The sequence below is a fragment of the Oncorhynchus mykiss genome, chromosome 28 (assembly GCF_013265735.2).
Source record: "Oncorhynchus mykiss isolate Arlee chromosome 28, USDA_OmykA_1.1, whole genome shotgun sequence".
Lineage (NCBI taxonomy): Eukaryota > Metazoa > Chordata > Actinopteri > Salmoniformes > Salmonidae > Oncorhynchus > Oncorhynchus mykiss.
This window is the reverse complement of record NC_048592.1, coordinates 19198598-19219990: the sequence shown is the minus strand read 5'-3', so window position 1 is coordinate 19219990 and position 21393 is coordinate 19198598. Positions and strand designations below refer to the sequence as shown.

Below are 21393 nucleotides of genomic sequence, written 5' to 3'. Positions count from 1 at the left end.
ATAGAAACAATTTATCAGGGCTTATGAGGTTGATTTGTCCATAAAATCTATAGAATTTTGACCATGTGAGCTTCTCATCCCTTTACACACAAACAGGCCTGATGTAGAATATTGAACTATAAATGCCTAGCCTTACCTATAGGCCTGGGCAACCATTAACTCATTCATTCAATGATGTATATGGTTTCAACATGGCTTATACCTTCAACTTAACATCATCAATGTTATTATTCCTGATAGAAAAAAACGTGTTTTGGAAACAAGTCTATATTTGGCTATTCTTTAAATATTCATGCCAGGCATTGCAGTCAAAACACGATCAAACGCCAAGCATCACATGCAAATAAAAAAAAAGGAGGGCAATTTTATATGGAGTTGATCTAACTGAGGCAAGGCACCCTATTCAAATAGACAGAAATTATGCAGCTAGGCTACATTTGGTGATGAAAGACCTGCTAGTCATAGAATACCTAATAATGCATAGCCTAGAAATTTAAGAATGAATGAATCTTATTCATTGGCAGTCATCATCAGCTATGAAAATGAGACATTTAATCTCACCTTTCCACCTTTTCTACAGCATTGCATTACAGACAAAAGAATGACGGTCATCTAATGCGATCTGATGTCGACCAGTATAATCTTATAAATATATCGTTCAAATTTAGGTCAATCGGAAAGTAATAGGGTGTTTTCTCAGAGCATCCCCGCTTTAGCTAGCGAATCGTCCTCAAATGGATTCCATTTTCAGTCCACAATCAATGCATGCTATAGCCCACAATAAATCTGAAATATTACTTTCGGACCCTGGAAAAACATCTGGCAGAGTAACAAAGGGGTGAAAAATGTATGCAAAGGCAAGCCAGAGCTGGCGATTGTTCCTCCCTTCCCGAGACGACTGACAAATGCATCCTATTTTGTAATTGTTTGGAGTGTATGACAGCTGGAAAAGCAACTGGAATGACATTGCGCTTACTGTAAAATATGCCGGGGAACCGCGTTGTTCTCGACTCCCCTCGATTGGTAACCAAAATTCAAACCATGTAAAATATGTAAAGCATTCCTTACGAATTGTCCGAAAACACACTTTACGCCCGACGTTGGTGTTGCCCGAAAAGACAGCATCCACCGAATGGCCAAGAGAGACCGTTATAGGTTCGGGCAGTCTAGGGAGACCCGTTCACTGGGTTGTGCACTGTGTAGCAGAGAAGGCAGCGGCGCTTGCTCTCTCCAATGCTCCCTTGTCTTTAACATTCCCCTTGCTGTCAGACAACGTTGTGCTGTTTAGGTACGGGTACAGGCAACGACATCTCCTGGTGATGCAAGGATGAGCATCTCTTCTCTCCCCACATTTCAAGCCATCTGTAGCCTACGCTACACAGCCATCAAGTGAATAGGTATAATCTGACATGAGTTTAGTCTTTTCTTCTCAGGCCTACTAGTTTTTACTTTTTGAAATAAATATTTCTGTATATACTGCTACTTTTAATTGAAATTATAAATTGGGGGTCAATTTAGCCCCATATGGAAGACATCTATTGAAACTATATGGGGCTATGTGTCCATACATACAATGGGGTTGACAAATATATTTCTTACTTTTTTAAAAATGTTCTATAAGTAAAACAAATGTCTAAGCATCTATTTTCTTCTCCACTCTAGTAGTCATCCCTCCATTTTCTCAACCTAGTTTAGGTGACATCATCTGTCCTGGGGCCCTTTTGGCATAGAGCAGCAACATGACTACTGTACAAACGTGGGCCAGTCGCCACATCACTTCCTCTGAGGCAAAAGGGCACACCACAGAGGCAGATTGCAAGATCAGTAATGTTAAACTATTTGGGTCTGGGGGAGTGGATGTGGAGGTTTTGGAGGTTGATCAAAATTCGTACCACCCACTCACAATGTAACCCCCTTTGAAATAAATGTGCATTATGTAGAGGTTTGCTATTCCTTCAGCACACACTGTCAAGGTGAAACCACTGAATGGCCCCAAGACACAATTCACATACAGTAGCCTGAGAGCGCACATGTTGCACCTGTTTTCCTAAGAAAATTCATTAATATAAAAGGTCATAAAAAAAGGTCAAACAAAAGGTCACATTAAATTCAAACAAAGGTACACATGGCATGCAGGGGACGCTTGGTGAAAACAATATCATATTTTAGCATTTTCTGTCACCTCTAAACGTGCAACATAAATACCAAAGCACGTTCTACAGCAAACAATGTTCATCAGTATTGTTGAAGGTACCTATCAAGATATAACATAATAATTCAACATGGAGGAAGAAGGCAGTCATTCTCTGGCTGCTGCTCATTGTTGTTATCAGTAGTGTGTCATCCTGTCCCTAGGGGTGAATAAGCACACCTGAGCTCACTCTCTTCTCTCAGGTATCACACACCATGCACCGCTCTTATAGCCCGACATACAGTGGGGCAAAAAAGTATTTAGTCAGCCACCAATTGTGCAAGTTCTCCCACTTAAAAAGATGAGGGATGTAATTTATCATAGGTACACTTCAACTATGACAGACAAAATGAGAAAAAAAATCCAGAAAATCACATTGTAGGATTTTTTATGAATTTATTTGCAAATTATGGTGGAAAATAAGTATTTGGTCAATAACAAAAGTTTCTCAATACTTTGTTATATACCCTTTGTTGGCAATGACAGAGGTCAAACATTTTCTGTAAGTCTTCACAAGGTTTTCACACACTGTTGCTGGTATTTTGGCCCATTCCTCCATGCAGATCTCCTCTAGAGCAGTGATGTTTTGGGGCTGTTGCTGGGCAACACGGACTTTCAACTCCCTCCAAAGATTTTCTATGGGGTTGAGATCTGGAGACTGGCTAGGCCACTCCAGGACCTTGAAATGCTTCTTACGAAGCCACACCTTCGTTGCCCGTGCGGTGTGTTTGGGACCATTGTCATGCTGAAAGACCCAGCCACATTTCATCTTCAATGCCCTTGCTGATGGAAGGAGGTTTTCACTCAAAATCTCACGATACATGGCCCCATTCATTCGTTCCTTTACACGGATCAGTCGTCCTGGTTCCTTTGCAGAAAAACAGCCCCAAAGCATGATGTTTCCACCCCGATGCTTCACAGTAGGTATGGTGTTCTTTGGATGCAACTCAGCATTCTTTGTCCTCCAAACACGACGAGTTGAGTTTTTACCAAAAAGTTCTATTTTGGTTTCATCTGACCATATGACATTCTCCCAATCTTCTTCTGGATCATCCAAATGCTCTCTAGCAATCTTCAGACGGGCCTGGACATGTACTGGCTTAAGCAGGGGGACACGTCTGGCACTGTAGGATTTGAGTCCCTGGCGGCGTAGTGTGTTACTGTTGGTAGGCTTTGTTACTTTGGTCCCAGCTCTCTGCAGGTCATTCACTAGGTCCCCCCGTGTGATTCTGGGATTTTTGCTCACCGTTCTTGTGATCATTTTGACCCCACAGGGTGAGATCTTGCATGGAGCCCCAAATTGAGGGAGATTATCAGTGGTCTTGTATGTCTTCCATTTCCTAATAATTGCTCCCACAGTTGATTTCTTCAAACCTTACCTATTGCAGATTCAGTCTTCCCAGCCTGGTGCAGGTCTACAATTTTGTTTCTGGTGTCCTTTGACAGCTCTTTGGTCTTGGCCATAGTGGAGTTTGGAGTGTGACTGTTTGAGGTTGTGGACAGGTGACTTTTATACTGATAACAAGTTCAAACAGGTGCCATTAATACAGGTAACGAGTAGAGGACAGAGGAGCCTCTTAAAGAAGAAGTTACAGGTCTGTGAGAGCCAGAAATCTTGCTTGTTTGTAGGTGACCAAATACTTATTTTCCACCATAATTTGCAAATACATTCATAAAAAATCCTACAATGTGATTTTCTGGATTTTTTTCTTCTCATTTTGTTTGTCATTGTTGAAGTGTACCTATGATGAAAATTACAGGCCTCATCTTTTTAAGTGGGAGAACTTGCACAATTGGTGGCTGACTAAATACTTTTTTGCCCCACTGTAATTGCCGGTAATTACCCAAATAACGTTGTACTGTATGTTGTTCTGGTATGGAAAAAATGCTGTTGAGTTGAAAGGAGATCTGGCAGCAAAGATAGGCTCTACCTTTTGATTTGTATCTCACTTGAGGTTGCAGTAGCATCATCAGTCACTTAGGATGCATGGGGAGGGTTCAGACAGTGTCAGAGGAGTAGCCTCTGATAAACCTTGACAGAGAAACAATAGAGAGACACAGTCAGTGGACTCAGGAGAACAATACACAGTAAGAGGAAAAACTATTGCACGCACGCATGCACACATGCATGCACGCACACATGCATGCACGCACACACACGCACGCATGCACACCCGAATATAAAGGCTAAATATTCCACCATCCATTTCCCATAGTACACAACACGTCAAACAATCCAATTGCACACAAATGAGCATTGTGTGATAATTGCGTTCCTTGGTGAACCTTAGCAACAGAACAGCCCAGTAGACCATGCATGGGGTGGTGATGTCATGTGAGCCTTGCTCCCCCCTGCGCTAGCCTGGGGTGCGTTCCACATGGCACGCTATTCCCTAGTGCACTACTTTGACCAGGGACTATAGGGTTCTGATAGAAAAAGTCATACACTACATAGGTAATAGGGTGCCATTTTTGACGCAGACCTGGTAGATGAAACCAGGCTGTAATCCCCAGCTGAGCCAGTCTCCCCGGCTCGGAGGCCTTCCCACCAAGAGGATAGCAAAGTCTGAGCCCAAGTGCTTCCGTTTTGGATCAATGTCCACTTTCTGGTGGATATAGAAAACTCATTCACACGTGACCTTGAAGAGAAGATTATAGGATGAAATGCCAGGGATTTAGCCCCCAATGCACATCCCCCCCCCCCCCCAACCCAAACACAATCTTACTAAATCTATGAACGAGAGAGAGGCACCACTGCTCTATTGCATTGTAGCTCATCCTTTTACATAGGCAGCTTGAGTCACAGTCAGAGAAATAAAAACAAAAGCATGTTTTCAAACATTCTGACAAATGTTAATGTATAGCCTCAAAAAGGTGTGCTGTAAATAAGATGGACACCAGAGGTGGTTATTGGTATTTTACAGTGGAGTGCTGCTATTGTATAGAGTGCTAAACTTAAGTTTCCCATCTCTGGGTTTCCCCAGTGCCCAGCTTGGCAGTAATGTGATGAAAAGCTATAATAAAACCCTACCTTGGTCATAATGTGCTGTACTGAAAAGCTGCATGGACAATATGCCACCATCTAGTGGGCTCATTGATTACTGCAGGGATGACATTATCTCACCATGTATGTATGTATGTGTGTGTGTGTGTGTGTGTGTGTGTGTGTGTGTGTGTGTGTGTGTGTGTGTGTGTGTACACGTATGTATACATACATACATACATACATACATACATACATACAGTGGGGCAAAAAAATATTTAGTCAGCCACCAATTGTGCAAGTTCTCCCACTTAAAAAGATGAGGCCTGTAATTTTCATCATAGGTACACTTCAACTATGACAGACAAAATTAGAAAAAAATCCATATAATCACATTGTAGGATTTTTTATGAATGTATTTGCAAATTATGGTGGAAAATAAGTATTTTGTCAATAACAAAGTTTCTCAATACTTTGTTATATACCCTTTGTTGGCAATGACAGAGGTCAAACGTTTTCTGTAAGTCCAGCGGATCCTGATAACGATCTGAGAGACCAGGCAAGAAGGGCATTCTATGCCCTCAAAAGGAACATCAAATTCGACATACCAATTCGGATCTGGCTAAAAATACTTGAATCAGTTATCGAACCCATTCCCTTTATGGTTGTGAGGTCTGGATTCACAAAATGGGACAAACACCAAATTGAGACTCTGCATGCAGAATTCTGCAAAAATATATCCTCAGTGTACAACGTAAAACACTAAATAATGCATGAGGAGCCTATTTAGGCCGACACCCGCTAATTATCCAAATCCAGAAAAGAGCCATTAAATTCTACAACCACCTAAAAGGAAGCGATTCACAAACCTTCCATAACAAAGCCATCACCTACAGAGAGATTAACCTGGGGAAGAGTCCCCTAAGCAATCTGGTTCTGGGGCTCTGTTCACAAACAGACCCCACAGAGCCCCAGGACAGCAACACGATTTAGACCCAACCATGAGAAAACAAAATATATTTATTTCCAATCTGTCAAGTAATTAACAAAAAAAACAGAGCAAACTAGAATGCTATTTGGCCATAAACAGGAGAGTACACTGATAGAATACCTGACCACTGTGACTGACCCAAACTTAAGGAAAGCTTTGACTATGTACAGACTCAGTGAGCATAGCCTTGCTATTGAGAAAGGCTGCTGTAGGCAGACCTGGCTCTCAAGAGAAGACAGGCACACTGCCCAAAAAAATGAGGTGGAAACCGAGCTGCACTTCCTAACCTCCTGCCAAATGTACAGTTGAAGTCGGGAGTTTACATGTACCTTTTCCAAATGCATTTAAACTCAGTTTTTCACCATTCCTGACATTTAATCCTAGTAATAATTCCCTGTCTTAGGTCCGTTAGGATCACCACTTTATTTAAAGAATGTGAATTTTGGCCCATTCCTCCTGACAGAGCTGGTGTAACTGAGTCAGGTTTGTAGGCCTCCTTGCTCACACATGCTTTTTCAGTGGGATTGAGTCCATTTTCCCCCAACTTTGGAAGTATGCTTGGGGTCATTGTCCATTTGGAAGACACATTTGCGACCAAGCTTTAACTTCCCAACTGATGTCTTGAGATGTTGCTTCAATATATCCACATACTTTGTTTTCCTCAAGATGCCATCTATTTTGTGAAGTGCACCAGTCCCTCCTGCAGCAAAGCACACCCACAACATGATGCTGCCACCCCCGTGCTTCACGGTTGGGATGGTGTTCTTCAGCTTGCAAGCCTTCGCCTTTTTCCTCCAAACATAACAATCATTATAGCCAAACAGTTCTATTTTTGTTTCATCAGACCAGATTACATTTCTCCAAAAAGTACGATCTTTGTCCCCATCTGCAGTTGCAAACCATAGTCTGGCTTTTTTCATGGCAGTTTTGGAGGAGTGGCTTCTTCCTTGCTGATTGGCCTTTCAAGTTATGTTGATATAGGACTCGTTCGACTGTGGATATAGATACTTTTGTACCTGTTTCCTCCAGCATCTTCACAAGGTCCTTTGCTGTTGTTCCGGGATTGATTTGCACTTTTTGCACCAAAGTACGTTAATCTCTAGAAGACAGAACGCGTCTCCTTCCTGAGCGGTATGACGGCTGCGTGGTCCCATAGTGTTTATACTTGTGTACTATTGTTTGTACAGATGAACATGGTACCTTCAGATGTTTGGAAATTGCTCCCAAGGATGAACCAGACTTGTGGAGGTCTACATTTATTTTTCTGAGGTCTTGGCTGATTTCTTTTGATTTTCCAATGATGTCAAGCAAAGAGGCACTGAGATTGAAGGTAGGCCTTGAAATACATCCACAGGTACACCTCCAATTGACTCAAATTATGTCAATTAGCCTATCAGAAGCTTCTAACGCAATGACATCCTTTTCTGGAATTTTCCAAGCTGTTTAAAGGCACAGTCAATTTAGTGTATGTAAACTTCTGACCCACTGGAATTGTGATGCAGTGAATTATAAGTGAAATAATCTGTCTGTAAACAATTGTTGGAAAAGTTACTTGTGTCATGCACAAACTATAGTTTGTTAACAATAAATTTGTGGAGTGGTTGAAAAACGAGTTTTAATGACTCCAACCTAAGTGTATGTAAACTTCTGACTTCAACTGTATGACCATATTAGAGACCTATATTTCCCTCAGATTACACAGATCCACAAATAATTCGAAAACAAACCCAATTTTGATAAACTCCCATATCTACTGGGTGAAATACCAGTGTGCCATTACAGCAGCAATATTTGTGACCTGTTGCCACAAGAAAAGGGTAACCAGTGAAGAACAAGCACCATTGTAAATACAACCCATATTTATGTTGATTTATTTTCCATTTTGTACTTTAACCGTTTGCACATCGTTACATTTGTAATGTCTTTATTCAACTGGAACTTCTGTGAGTGTAATGTTTACTGTTACTTTTTGATTATTTAACTTTTTTATATTATCTACTTCACTTGCTTTGGCATTGTTAACATATGTTTCCCATGCCAATAAAGCCCTTTGAATTGAATATAGGAGGCAGAACATTCGTTTGTTTTTGATTCGGCTGTGATGCTCCAAAATCTCATCCCTTTTGTTCGCCCTATCCAATGATCTTGTGGATGTGCGTTAGGATGGTGTTTATTGGTCAGAGCAGCAGAAAACCTGTCAATCAAGGAATGTAATGCAACGACTGGGGTTTTACATGTATAGTATTGATGCGCGTACAATAACCGTACATCGTATGTAAAGGCAATAGGCTATAAACCGATGTGAGTAGGCTATCTAAATCCAGATATTTACCTAGAGCGTAAATAATCCTGTGGGGTTTTGTAGTTGATCCGCGTCGCGTACGGTCAATTTGATTCCTTTGTAGGCCCACTAGACTAGATTCCCTTTGTCACTCGCTCAAAAATGTGGCACGGATTTTACAGTCGTAGGATGACAGATTACTCAAGGTAAGATCCTGATATCGGACTAACAACGAGCATGTCACCGCATGTATTGCACTGTTTTTCAAGGAAATTATGGGCATTAGATATGCTGATCAGGGCCCGGTTTCCCAAAAGCATATTTCAGTGGCGACCCGTCATTCAGGGCAGGTGGGGCAGAGCCCCTAATTTTTATTTATTTATTTAGGCATCGACGTGTCACATAACAGTTTGCAACAATGTAAAAAAAAAAATGGAGTTAATAAAGCCGCATGGTCTCTTTTTTGCTTTTCTTAAGGAATCACCAAAATGCAAGTGTTTCAGACTAGCTCAGTTCTTTCTTTGGTGGTGGGGCAGCCAGCGGAAAATACAGAGCGTAGTGGTTAGGATAAAAGCTCTGCTGTTAGGATGGCTTTATGTAGGCCCTAACAGTTTGTGGGCAACGTTTGTCACCGTTATAGTGCAATTAATGTATTTAGTGTTGTGTTATGTAGCTGCTTTGCTGGCAAGTATCAAAACAAATTGGGGGGAGTTTGCCCAACCAAGATTTACATTCCAAAATCGCTATAAAAAACATCTTAGAACCTTAGGATCCTATGGGTCTAACAATGAATTTAGCCAATATAATGGTGAAATTGGCCTTAAGATGCTTTTGGGAAACCAGGTTCAGGTCTGCTGTTTGGAGCCATCCTTTGAGGAACAATGATGGACAAAAGATGTGTATGATCTGCTATACAGGCCGAAGAATGTGTGCATTGAGTGCATCCTATATGGTTGACTGAAAAGTATTATAGTGATCTAATTTCGATTTAATTGTCTATTTTTAATTGGATTTAATTGTAAAATTCACCCACAGATCATCACAAAATGAGTGACACCTTTATTTCCACAGCAAAGGTTTTCAGTCCAATCAATAAAACCCATGCAAACTTTCTGAACTCCATACCAATGATCCAGCTATGATTGGTGAAGGCCTAGCAACATATACATCTTTGAAGCTATTGTAATGAAATATATATTGTTGATTGTAATGATATTCAGCTCAATGTATAGTACATATGTTGACTACTATTTCTTCAGTGTTGTGAATGACACTTGTTTCAGGAGTGGCTATGTGAACATGTGTCAGCGATGACCGAAGTTGAAGTGACGTATGCAGACTTCATAGCCTCCGGTAGAACTGGACGAAGGAATGCCCTGCATGATATCCTCCAAAGCCCCACTGACCCAAACGCCAGAGATCTCCCCCTGAGCCTATCTCAACTCAACATCAATCCAACCGGTGAGATCTTCATTCAAATGAACCTGTTTCATGGGCTGCGTTATTAGTGTTTTTGTTTTGACCTGGGCCTACCTGATTCCATATAGTGCACTACTTCTGACCCAGATGCAGTATGGCCCTTGGTCAAACATAGTGCACTATATAGGGAATGGGATGCCATTTGAGACGTAGCCATGATGTTTCAATACTAAGAGCTATCATTATTGTATTTACTGTAGCTGTCACTGTGTTGCAGCATGAAGATAACATATTCTTTACATTTTCCATATTCTTTATATTGGAGCAGGAGCTGACATGGAAGAAAGTCAGGAATCGTCCACAAACGCTCTGCCACAGTCAGGGCAGAAGAATCGGGGAAACTTTCAGGCCTAAACACTGAGTTGGGCCTGCACTCACCACCACAGTCTCCCAAAGTCACACAAACGATGTAGTTTGTTTTGAAAGAAAAACTGTAGTCAACGGGAAATCATTAAACTATGTAGAATTCCACGCCCTTGGCTGGGTGAGACACCTGTTTTTAATATGGAGATTGGGCCAAACATCCCCGTATTTAACAATGGATTAGGGCTAAAGCCAGACTGAGGTTGGCAAATAGTGATTTAAGTAATATTTCAGGATCCATCTAACTTACTAGAGGATGCACGGAACTGCAAAGAGCATATAAAGATCGGTTATAATGGTGCTGGTTGACAGTGGGTTTCCAGGTAGTAGAAACTACAGGTGGACTACAGTTTGTGGTTGCTGTGGTGACTGAAAGGATTTGAGCATTTTGATCTCATACTTCCTTCAGAAACATCATCCAGACACCGCCCCATTTTTTAAAATTGTATATACAGTATACGTCATTGATCACAGGTTTTTATTAAACAACACCACTACCTTGGATATCGGCATTATTTACAGAATAGATTACACTAGGTCTGTCAACATCTTAATTTGCGCAGTGTTTCTTTAAAAATGCACGTACACTATTTTATACTTTTTGTATGCTTTGTTTGGAGTTGTAGTTTACACCTGAGACTGTATCACTATTGATGCCGACCACAGATGTAGCAACCAGTACTTTAAGATACTTTTTTAATTCCAAGTTAGTTTAACATTTTGCAGTGCTGTTGTTGAAGCCAATCACCACTAAAGTGGGTGTGTATGTGTAATAAATGCTTACCAAATTATATGATGGCATTATGCACCAGGGTTGGGGTCAATTCCATTTCAATCTATTCAGACAGTAAATCAAATTCCAATCGTTTTTTGTTTTTATTCTCCCTAATTTCGTGGTATCCAATTGTCTCATCGCTGCAACACCCGTACGGACTCGGCAGAGGCGAAGGTCGAGAGCCGTGCGTCCCTCATGTGGTACCCTTCCTGCTGGCTCATCCTGACATGACCCTCCAACATGACAATGCCACCAGCCATACTGCTCGTTCTGTGCGTGATTTCCTGCAAGACAGGAATGTCAGTGTTCTGCCATGGCCAACGAAGAGCTCGGATCTCAATCCCATTGAGCACGTCTGGGACCTGTTGAATCGGAGGGTGAGGGCTAGGGCCATTCACCCCCAGAAATGCCCAGGAACTTGCAGGTGCCTTGGTGGAAGAGGGGGGCATCTCACAGCAAGAACTGGCAAATCTGGTGCAGTTCATGAGGAGGATATTGCACTGCAGTACTTAATGCAGCTGGTGGCCACACCAGATACTGTTACTTTTGATTTTGACCCCCCCCCCTTGTTCAGTGACACATTATTACATTTCTGTTAGTCACATGTCTGTGGAACTTGTTCAGTTTATGTATCAGTTGTTGAATCTTGTTATGTTCATATAAATATTTAAGTTTGCTGAAAATAAACGCTGTTGACAGCGAGAGGACAGTTCTTTTTTTTGCTGAGTTTATGTAGATCAATTGTTACTATATTATTCCTTCCTAATTAATATGGAAATGTTTTCCCAAAAGGAAGTGAAAATGTGAAACACTGAACAAACAGAGTACATTTTAATGAAACATATAATTCACTTGAAAATGTAGTTGTAAAAAAAGATGATAAAGAATGCATGGTATATCAACATTTGATCATTCACAAAATGTTTGATCATTCACTGTATGTTTGTTATGCTAATGTGTATGCCAAATTGTAGGTGACTGTTAAATCAGAATCATTTTAGCTAATTTGTAGAAACCCATCCATGTGGTGGGAGTATGTAAATACTTTGTATCATGTTCCAGAACTGTACAACAAGAACAATAAACACAGCTCCACTATTTGTTTTCATGTCTTTTCTGATTTAACCTGAAGGACGTATCCCACTTAGGGAACTGCTAGAAAGAGGTATATACTGAAGTAACTGTTACTTCTGATATTGTTTGCTGTGAAGTAAGTATATCAAAGAGTCTGTACAGTTTTATAATTTGGTATTAATTAAGGTGCAAATAGAGTCCTATTCTCATGTTACATTCTTTACATCACATATCATAAGAAAAAGTACATTCTCATGTTATTCTTATGATACACAACATGTTGTATCACAGGGTCTGAACGACCCCCTCCCTATAAAAGTCAACATGTCAAAGCAGCTGAACGTCGTGACAGCAAGGGCAAACTCATTCTTCATTTGGAGACTGACATTATAATTACTCACATAGTACATCCTGAATACATTGTATGGAACAAAGCATACTATAATGACCAGCATAAAGCAAAGACTTTTGATCTGAGCCCAAAACTCCTGTTGAGAGAAGATCATCGCCCTGTGAGTTCTGTACACACAGCCCAAAATCCACACTTGGCAACAGGCCAGGGCCAATGTAACCACGATGATGAGAGCACAGATGATGTAATTCAGCACAGCCACAGTATGTTTCTCGTCAAAGATCCTTCCGAAATTGAAGCACTGGTTGTCATTGGTTGTTGTATTATTATCTGTAGATGATCCATACTTCACAGCAGTCAAAGGGACCACCACAATGAGCATGAGGCCCCAGACAGCAGCACTGGCCCCCAGGGCGTGCAGCCTCCTGTAGAACTCCACCTGATTGAACCTCCTGAAGAAACTCAGGTAGCGGATCACCAGAATGATCACATAGAAGACGAAGGCTAAGTACATGTGGGCGTGGATCATGGCACTGACCACCTTGCAGAAGTTAGGACCAAGATGCCACTCGCCGGCCGCATAGAAATAAAGGCGGAAGGGCACAGTCAGGAGGAAGACGAAGTGGACCACGATCAGGTTCAGAACGGCTGTAGTGGTCACCGAGCGGACGTTGGACTTGATGATGTTGATCATGAGGGACATGCTGATGGTCCCTCCAACGAGCACAATAGTGTATATTGACAGCAATGCATCTCTGTATGATTTAGGTATGGCATTGTCGACATTTGTCCCATTCCCCATCCTCTCCTCTTGGTGTCATGAATTGTGAAATAAGGAGAATTTGAAGTAAGACGTAACATTATTTAGATACATACAGTATTCTTATAAATGTAATGTTAGGTTAGGGGGCCATGTCGTCTTACCTTAGTTTAATGCACCAACTGTATGTCCCTCTGGATAAGAGTGTCAGCTAAATGACCTAAATTAAATATAGAAGATATGGGGCTGTGGGAGTAAAAGTGTGTCAATAGTACAGTATGGATATAGTAGGCAACTGGATGGAAAATGGACTATATATATACAATACTCATAGAATATGTACATAGCTAAACAGCACTGACAAACGTGATTAATAGTCATGATCTCAGTCATCTGAAAAGCTCACTAAAATAAACTGGCTACGGGAATACATGGGAAATGAATAAAACAGAACATACCTGATTAAATAAAACCACAAATTCACCTGACCCTCTTCTGAAGCAAGAAATGAGAGAAAAACATAGGCATACCGTTGACCTAACATAAGGTTGTCGGTTTCAGAGTATTCACTGGCTGCACACACACCTTAGAACTGACCTCTCCAGCAGAGCCATTGGTATGCAGATACGACCTGTAGGTGGAACAGTTGGATAATTATTAACTCAGAATGGTTTTTCTGTTTGTGGCCAATACTACAGTATGTGTGGAGATCCCATATCTTTGTTTGATATCAAATTTCTAGTGAAGTACATCATTATCTACAGAATTATAACCAAATATGTCCTATTATTGACAGGTGAGACATCAAAGTAAATATTGTCTGAATACCAAAGATAGGGTTTACAGTCATTCCTTTTTAGTATATATAATGTCAATGCTTCAGTAATGTACCTGTAATTGAGAGGTGGAGGACGCAGAATCTGAATGTAGAACATCTTCTGAGAAGGTGCTCAACCTGCCTTGTAGCTCATGACACTGATAAACCGTCTGAATTATAGGAGACGTATGTCACAACCCTTTATTGATGTGAAATAGATTACTAACACAAGGAAGTCACCTTTCTACATTGTCAGGCTTGGGGAAGCACCAAACACTTCCTGATTCCTTTGTATCACCAATAATCTGAGAGGAATCATTATTTTCACAATTCAACCACAACTCTAATCCTAGCTTTATGACCACATTCCAGTTCACGCTAACCCTAGCTTTAACCACAACCCTAACCCTAGATTAAAATTAAATCACATTTTCTTGTCACATGCTCTGTAAACATAGGTAGACAAACAATACAGAGTTAAAGATACAAAAATACAATATAAAAAGTGACATGAGGAATAAATACACAATGAATGATGAATAACAATAACGAGAAAAAAGAACATGGTTATATACAGTGAGAACCAGTACCGAGTCGATGTGCGGGGAACGAGGTAATTGAAGTAGCTATGTACAGTGCCTTCAGAAAGTATTCACAGCCCTTGACGTTTTCCACATTCTGCTGTATTACGGCCTGAATTTAAAATGTATTAAATTTACATTTTGTGTCAATGATCTACATACAATACCCAATTATGTCAAAGTGGAATTATGTTTTTAGAAATGTTTACAAATTAATTAAGTATTAAAACCTTTTGTATGGCAAGCCTAAATGAATTCAGAAGTAAAGATGTACTTAACACATCACATAATAAGATGCATGGACTGACTCTGTGTGCAATAATAGTGTTTAACATTACTTTTAAACGACTGCCCCATCTCTGTACCCCACACATACAAATTATATGTAAAGTCCCTCAGTTGTTACAGTGAATTTCAAGCACAAAGACCAGGGAGGTTTTCCAATGGTTCACAAAGGGCACCTATTAGTTGATGGGTAAAAATAAAGAACACATTGAATATCCCTTTGAGCATGGTGCAGTTATTAATTACACTTTGTATTGTGTATCAATACAAAGATACAGACGCCCTTCCTGACTCAGTTGCCGGAGAGGAAGGAAACAGCTCAGGGATTTCACCACGATCAAATCAAATGTTTTTTGTCACATGCGCCGAATACAACACCTTACAGTGAAATGCTTACTTACAAGACCTTAACCAAAAATGCAGTTTAAAAAAAATACCTACAAAAAAATAAGAATAAGAAAAAAAAGTAACAAATAATTAAAGAGTAGCAGTAAAATAACAATAGTGAGGCTATATACAGGGGGTACCGGTAAAGAGTCAATGTGCGGGGGCACCGGTTAGTCTAGGTAATTGAGGTAATATGTACATGAAGGTAGAGTTATTAAAGTCACTATACATAGATAATAACAGAGTAGCAGCAGTGTAAAAGGGGGTGGGCGGGGCAATGCAAATAGTCTGGGTAGCCATTTGATTAGATGTTCAGGAGTTGTGCGGCTTGAGGGTAGAAGCTGTTTAGAAGCCTCTTGGACCTAGACTTGGCGCTCTGGTACCGCTTACCATGCGGTAGCAGAGAGAACAGTCTATGACTAGGGTGGGTGGAGTCTTGGCAGGAAGCTTGGCCCCAGTGATGTATTGGGCCGTTCGCACTACCCTCTGGAGTGCCTTGCGGTCGGAGGCCAAGCAGTAGCCATACCAGGCAGTGATGCAACCAGTCAGGATGCTCTCGATGGTTCAGCTGTAAAACGTTTTGAGGATCTGAGGACCCAGGCCAAACCTTTTCAGTCTGCTGAGGGGGAATAGTTTTTGTTGTGCCCTCTTCACAACTGTCTTGGTGTGCTTGGACCATGTTAGTTTGTTGGTGATGTGGACACCAAGGAACTTGAAGCGCTCAACCTGCTCCACTACAGCCCCTCGATGAGAATGGGGGCGTGCTCCTTTTCCTCCTTTTCCTGTAGTCCACAATCATCTCCATTGTTGTCCTGGCACCACGCGGCCAGATGTCTGACCTCCTCCCTATAGGCTATCTTGTTGTTGTCAATGATCAGGCCTACCACTGTTGTGACATCGGCAAACTTAATGATGGTGTTGGAGTCGTGCCTGGCCGTGCAGTCATGAGTGAACAGGGAGTACAGGAGGGGACTGAGCACGCACCCCTGAGGGGCCCGTGTTGAGGATCCTCTGTGTTGTTACCTACCCTTATTCCGAGGGAGGCACGTCAGGAAGTCCAGGATCCAGTTGCAGAGGGAGTTGTTTAGTCCCAGGATCTTTAGCTTAGTGATGAGCTCTGAATAGCATTCTCACATAGGTGTTCCTTTTGTCTAGGTGGGAAAGGGCAATGTGAAGTGTTAGTGCGGTATGCAAATTTCAATGGGTCTAGGGTTTCTGGGATAATGGTGTTCATGTGATCCATGACCAGCCGTTCAAAGCACGTCATGGCTACAGACGTGAGTGCAACGGGTCGGTAGTCATTCAGGCAGGTTACTTTAGTGGTCTTGGGCAAAGGGATTATGGTGGTCTGCTTGAAACATGTTGGGTGGCGCAGTGGTCTAGGGCACTGCATTGCAGCGCTAGCTGTGCCACCAGAGACCAGAGCCCAGGCTCTGTAGCAGCCGGCCGCGACCGAGAGGTCAGTGGGGTGACGCACAATTGGCGCGCTAACCAAGGTCGCCAGGTGCACGGTGTCCGGATGACGCTGGGCCAATTGTGCGCCGCCCTCTGCGACTCTCAGTCACGGCCGGATGTGATATAGCCTGGATTCAAACCAGTTACTATAGTGCGGATGTTGCCTATAATCCATGGCTTGTTGGGGTATGTACGTATAGTCACTGTGGGGACGATGTCATCCATGCACTTATTTATGAAGCCAGTGACTGATGTGGTGTACTCCTCAATGCCATCGGAAGAATCCTGGAACATATTCCAGTCTGTGCTAGCAAAACAGTCCTGTAGTTTAGCATATGCTTCATCTGACCACTTTTTTATTGACCGAGTCACTGGTGATTCCTGCTTTAATTTTTGCTTGTAAGTTGGAATCAGGATAGAATTATGGTCAGATTTGCCAAATGGAGGGCGAGAGAGAGCTTTGTACGCGTCTCTGTGTGTGGAGTAAAGGTGGTCTAGAGTTTTTTTCTCCCTCTGCTTGCACATTTAACATGCTGGTAGAAATTAGCCTGATGAGGCAAATTGTGATTTTGGCCTGATGATTTTAAAACCGAGTTGAATGGCTGTGATAGGTGATAACTGAGGATGGATCAACAACATTATAGTTACTCCACAATGCTAACATAAATGACAGAGTGAAAAGAAGGAAGCCTATACAGAATAAAAATATGCCAAAACATGCATCCTGTTTGCAATAAGGCACTAAAGTAATACTGCAAAAAAAAAACTTTTTTTTAAATGAACTATTTGTCCTGAATTCAAAGCGTTATGTTGGGGGCAAATCCAACACAACACGTCACTATGAGTACTTCTCTTCATATTTTCAAGCGGTGGCTGCATCATGTTATGTGCATGCTTGTCATCGGCAAGGACTAGGGGAGTTTTTTAGGATAAAAAACTCAGACAAATGACCGACAAATCTATGGATATAGCATCCTATAGCCTAATTTCATCTGCCAAACAGGAAGAATATGAAGAAACAGGCTTCAACACAAAGCTCTCTTGTTGTTAGTAAAGTCTAATTAAAATGAAGACAGTTTAAATTAATTATGCCTACTGGAATTTGCCTTCTTTCAGCACCATGAGCTGTCCATTTCCATTTGATTGTGCTGCAGCTGCTGCTTTAAGTTACAGCATCACAATGTAAATGACTTGAATCTGGCTTATTATGAGGTCAATAACACTGATAAATATATCATGTGCAAGAAACATATTGTTTTTGATAAAATCAATTATAGTAGTAGCAAGCTATCAACGTTGACCTCAGTTCCTTCTTCTCATCTTCGCCAACTGCTCACAGATACAGTGTGGGTAGGCTAGTCTATATAATTAAATTATTATTATTGTTAAATGGCGGTCAAGAATCAATCATCATGTCACCAGAATAAGACCCTCATCATTTCTTGAAAGGAGCATCAAGATCTTCACCACCCAGTGAAGTTCATTATAACTTTAATCTGTAGCCTAATAAACTGCATGGTTTCCCGAGTCATAGTGGGAGGACTACACACCATATAATTGGGTGACTCCAAGTTTACTTACTGGCTTTAATTTGTATTGTTCAAACAGGGACTGTAAATCCTCCAGCTGTACAAGGGCTGCCAGGGATGACAAGATGGCTCAGAAACTATGGGAACTCAGGTGCCAAATGCTTGGGAAAACATAGGACTGAACATTATCCTTGGAATATTCATATAAATATGATATGTCAATTGTCTGAAAAAAATGTCAAGAGATTGTCTTGAATGCTTACACATGCATATTGTGCAGTAGCCTATAAGGCCTGCTATGCGTATGAATGCTGTATACAGAATAGGGCTGTGACAGTCATGGTGTTTTTGGATTGCGATAATTGGGCAGCCAAATGACCGTAATAACCGTCTCCGTACAAACCGTTCAAATAGCAAACAAATATATACAGTACCAGCCAAAAGTTTGGACACACCTGGATTCTGAGCACTTGTTGGCTGCTTTTCCTTCACTCTGTGGTCCAACTCATCTCATATGATTGAGGTCGGGTGATTGTGGAGGCCAAGTCATCTGATGCAGCACTCCCCTTCTTGGTCAAATAGCCCTTACACAGTCTGGAGGTGTGTTTTGGGTCATTGTCCTGTTGAAAAACAAATGATAGTCCCAATAAGCGCAAACCAGATGCGATGGCGTATCAATACAGAATGCTGTGGTAGCCATGCTGGTTAAGTGTGCCTTGAATTCTAAATAAATCACTGACAGTGTCACCAGCAAAGTGCCATCACACCTCCTCCTCCATGCATCACGGTGGGAACCAGACATGCAGAGATCATTCATTCCCCTACTCTGCGTCTCACAAAGACACAGCAATTGGAACCAAAAATCTCAAATTTGGACTCATCAGACCAAAGACAGATTTCCACCAGTCTAATGTCCATTGCTTGTGTTTCTTGGCCCAAGCAAGTCTCTTCTTCTTATTGGTGTCCTTTAGTAGTGGTTTCTTTGCAGAAATTTGACCATGAAGACCTGATTCACTCAGGCTCCTCTGAACAGTTGATGTTGAGATCTGTTACAGTCTGTTACTTGAACTCTGTGAAGCATTTATTTGAGCTGAAATTTCTGAGACTGGAAATTCTAATGAACTTATCCTCTGCAGCAGAAGTATCTCTGGGTCTTCCTTTCCTGTAGCGGTCCTCATGAGAGACAGTTTCATCATAGCGCTTGATGGTTTTTGCGACTGCACTAGACATTTTCCCGCTTGACTGACCTTCATGTCTTGATGGATTGTTGTTTCTCTTTGCTTATTTGAGCTGTTCTTGCCATAATATTGCCTTGGTCTTTTACCAAATAGGGGTTTCTTCTGTATACCAACCCTACCTAATCACAACACAATTGATTGGCTCAAACACATTAAGGAAAGAAATTCCATTAATTTACTTTTTACAAGGCACATCTGTTAATTTAAATTAATTCCAGGTGACTATCTCATGAAGCTGGTTGAGAGAATGCCAAGAGTGTGCAAAGCTGTCATCATGGCTACTTTGAAGAATCTAAAATATATTTTGATTTGTTTAACAATTTTTTGGTTACTACATGATTATTATATGTGTTATTTCATAGTTGTGATGTCTTCTCTATTATTCTACAATGTAGAAAATAGTAAAAATAAAGAAAAACCTTTGAATGAGTAGGTGTCTCCAAACTTTTGACTGGTTCTGTATATATATATATTTTTTTTTTCTCTCCTCTGCTCCTGACTGCATGTGCTTCCATAGATTATATTTATGTGTGCTGCTGCTGCACTTTGCTGGCACCTTTCTATGTGTGCTCATTTGCTACAACACCTTGCTTGTTTCAGCACATTATTAAGAGTCCATGTTACCACAGAAACGGATCCAACCCCATGAAGGCCTGTGTCCGTCTTCAGTCAACTGTTCTTTCAAAAACAACAAAAAGTGATTTCCATGTTTATGAAGGTTATTTCATTTTCATGACCGTTCTCATCCATAACTGTTGGTTACTCAGTTATATGGTAATTGTGCAAGCCATAATACAGAACTTTTGTACTGGACATGTATAACCTTACAGAAATATACCATGGTAGTACAATGAAAAAACTACCATGGTACTATCATGCATTTTTAGTCACTACCATGGCAGGAAAATACCATGGTACTGGTGGAAATACCATTGTTTTTTCCTGCCATGGTAGTGACCAAAAAACATGCATCAAGGTAGTACAATGAAAAAAATAATGTTTTTGTACTAGCAGCATGTAGTAAAACATGAAAGCATGGAAGTTGTTTACAATGTATTATGATTGTCTGTGTCCCACCATTTTTCAGGTAAAGTCACCAAAACGTAGTAATTTATGGTACTCAAATAATGCAACATTCACTACTAGCTCTGGAATGCAAAGCATGGGCTTAGTAACATTACCCCTTTAGCTCATAGTGAAAACCCACAACACACATGGTAGTGTAGTGTACCCTCTTAAACCTTGGGACCTGAATAGGGTATGGTGAGAAGAATGAAGGGAGTCTGAAACCTTGAAGATTTAAAATAGTTTATCCAGTGCTTCTGGGTCTTCCTGAGGTGCTGACTTGTTGCACCCTCGACAACTACTGTGATTATTTTTATGTGACCGTGCTGGTCATTTATCAACATTTGAACATCTTGGCCATGTTCTGATATAATCTCCACCCGGCACAGCCAGAAGAGGACTGGCCACCCCTCATAGCCTGGTTCCTCTCTAGGTTTCTTCCTAGGTGTTGGCCTTTCTAGGGAGTTTTTCCTAGCCACTGTGCTTCTACACCTGCATTGCTTGCTGTTTGGGGTTTTAGGCTGGGTTTCTGTACAGCACTGAGATATCAGCTGATGTAAGAAGGGCTATATAAATACATTTGATTTTGATTTGATTCTCTCTTCAATACAGTTTTCCGTTGGCTCTCAGTCATTCAACTGACTCTTATACAATTCTAAATAGCCAACATAAAACAACAATTCAAAAAAGTTATTATCATCTTATCGCATAGATACATTTTAATCATGTAATTCTCAACCTATACCTAAAAACAGCAAGTTACAATGTTTCTCTTTGTTAACAACGT

General features: G+C 41.0%; 3 protein-coding genes across 11 annotated transcripts in view; 1 reads left to right on the top strand and 2 right to left on the bottom strand.

Moving 5' to 3' along the window:
* LOC110508681 (catenin delta-2) overlaps positions 1-2510 on the bottom strand; it is a 104622-nt gene extending 102112 nt beyond the window's left edge. The window contains exon 1 of one of the 2 annotated variants that reach the window (XM_021589394.2): positions 977-2510. The gene's annotated coding sequence lies outside the window, so the exon portion shown is untranslated. The remainder of the gene's footprint in view (positions 1-976) is intronic. The other variant, XM_021589395.2, reaches the window with a different exon arrangement.
* The window catches only part of pkia (cAMP-dependent protein kinase inhibitor alpha), a 46735-nt gene extending 35943 nt beyond the window's left edge, over positions 1-10792 (top strand). The window contains exons 1-3 of one of the 3 annotated variants that reach the window (XR_002471343.1): positions 8334-8652; positions 9730-9907; positions 10194-10792. Coding sequence is in view for 1 of the 3 variants with exons in the window: in XM_036965998.1 (XP_036821893.1) it covers positions 9730-9907; positions 10194-10279 (264 nt within the window). In the remaining 2 variants the exon portion in view is untranslated. Of the gene's footprint in view, positions 1-8333; positions 8653-9705; positions 9908-10193 lie in introns of those variants that run through there. The other 2 variants (XR_002471344.1, XM_036965998.1) reach the window with 2 other exon arrangements.
* A 128-nt stretch (positions 10793-10920) lies between these two features.
* On the bottom strand, positions 10921-14619 carry LOC110508679 (probable G-protein coupled receptor 141). Of its 6 annotated transcripts, none has more exons than XR_005040194.1 (4): positions 14141-14619; positions 13835-13880; positions 13414-13495; positions 10921-11347 (listed from the first exon to the last, which is right to left on the bottom strand). XR_005040194.1 is itself a non-coding variant. In XM_021589392.2 (4 exons), exon 4 carries the CDS (start codon positions 13289-13291, stop codon positions 12401-12403), a length of 891 nt encoding a protein of 296 aa, XP_021445067.2. In that variant the 5' UTR covers positions 13292-13297; positions 13414-13495; positions 13708-13880; positions 14141-14601; the 3' UTR covers positions 11874-12400. The 6 variants fall into 6 exon arrangements, 3 of the variants coding, with proteins under 3 accessions (XP_021445067.2, XP_036821891.1, XP_021445068.2); XR_005040193.1 differs by having other exon boundaries at positions 13780-13880; positions 14141-14617; XR_005040192.1 differs by having other exon boundaries at positions 13708-13880; positions 14141-14611.
* Between the last annotated feature and the right edge of the window lie 6774 nt (positions 14620-21393).

Bases quoted from the DNA above. Each gene is read 5' to 3' on its own strand.
- LOC110508679 (XM_021589392.2), bottom strand. From the start codon at position 13,291: ATGGGGAATGGGACAAATGTCGACAATGCCATACCTAAATCATACAGA.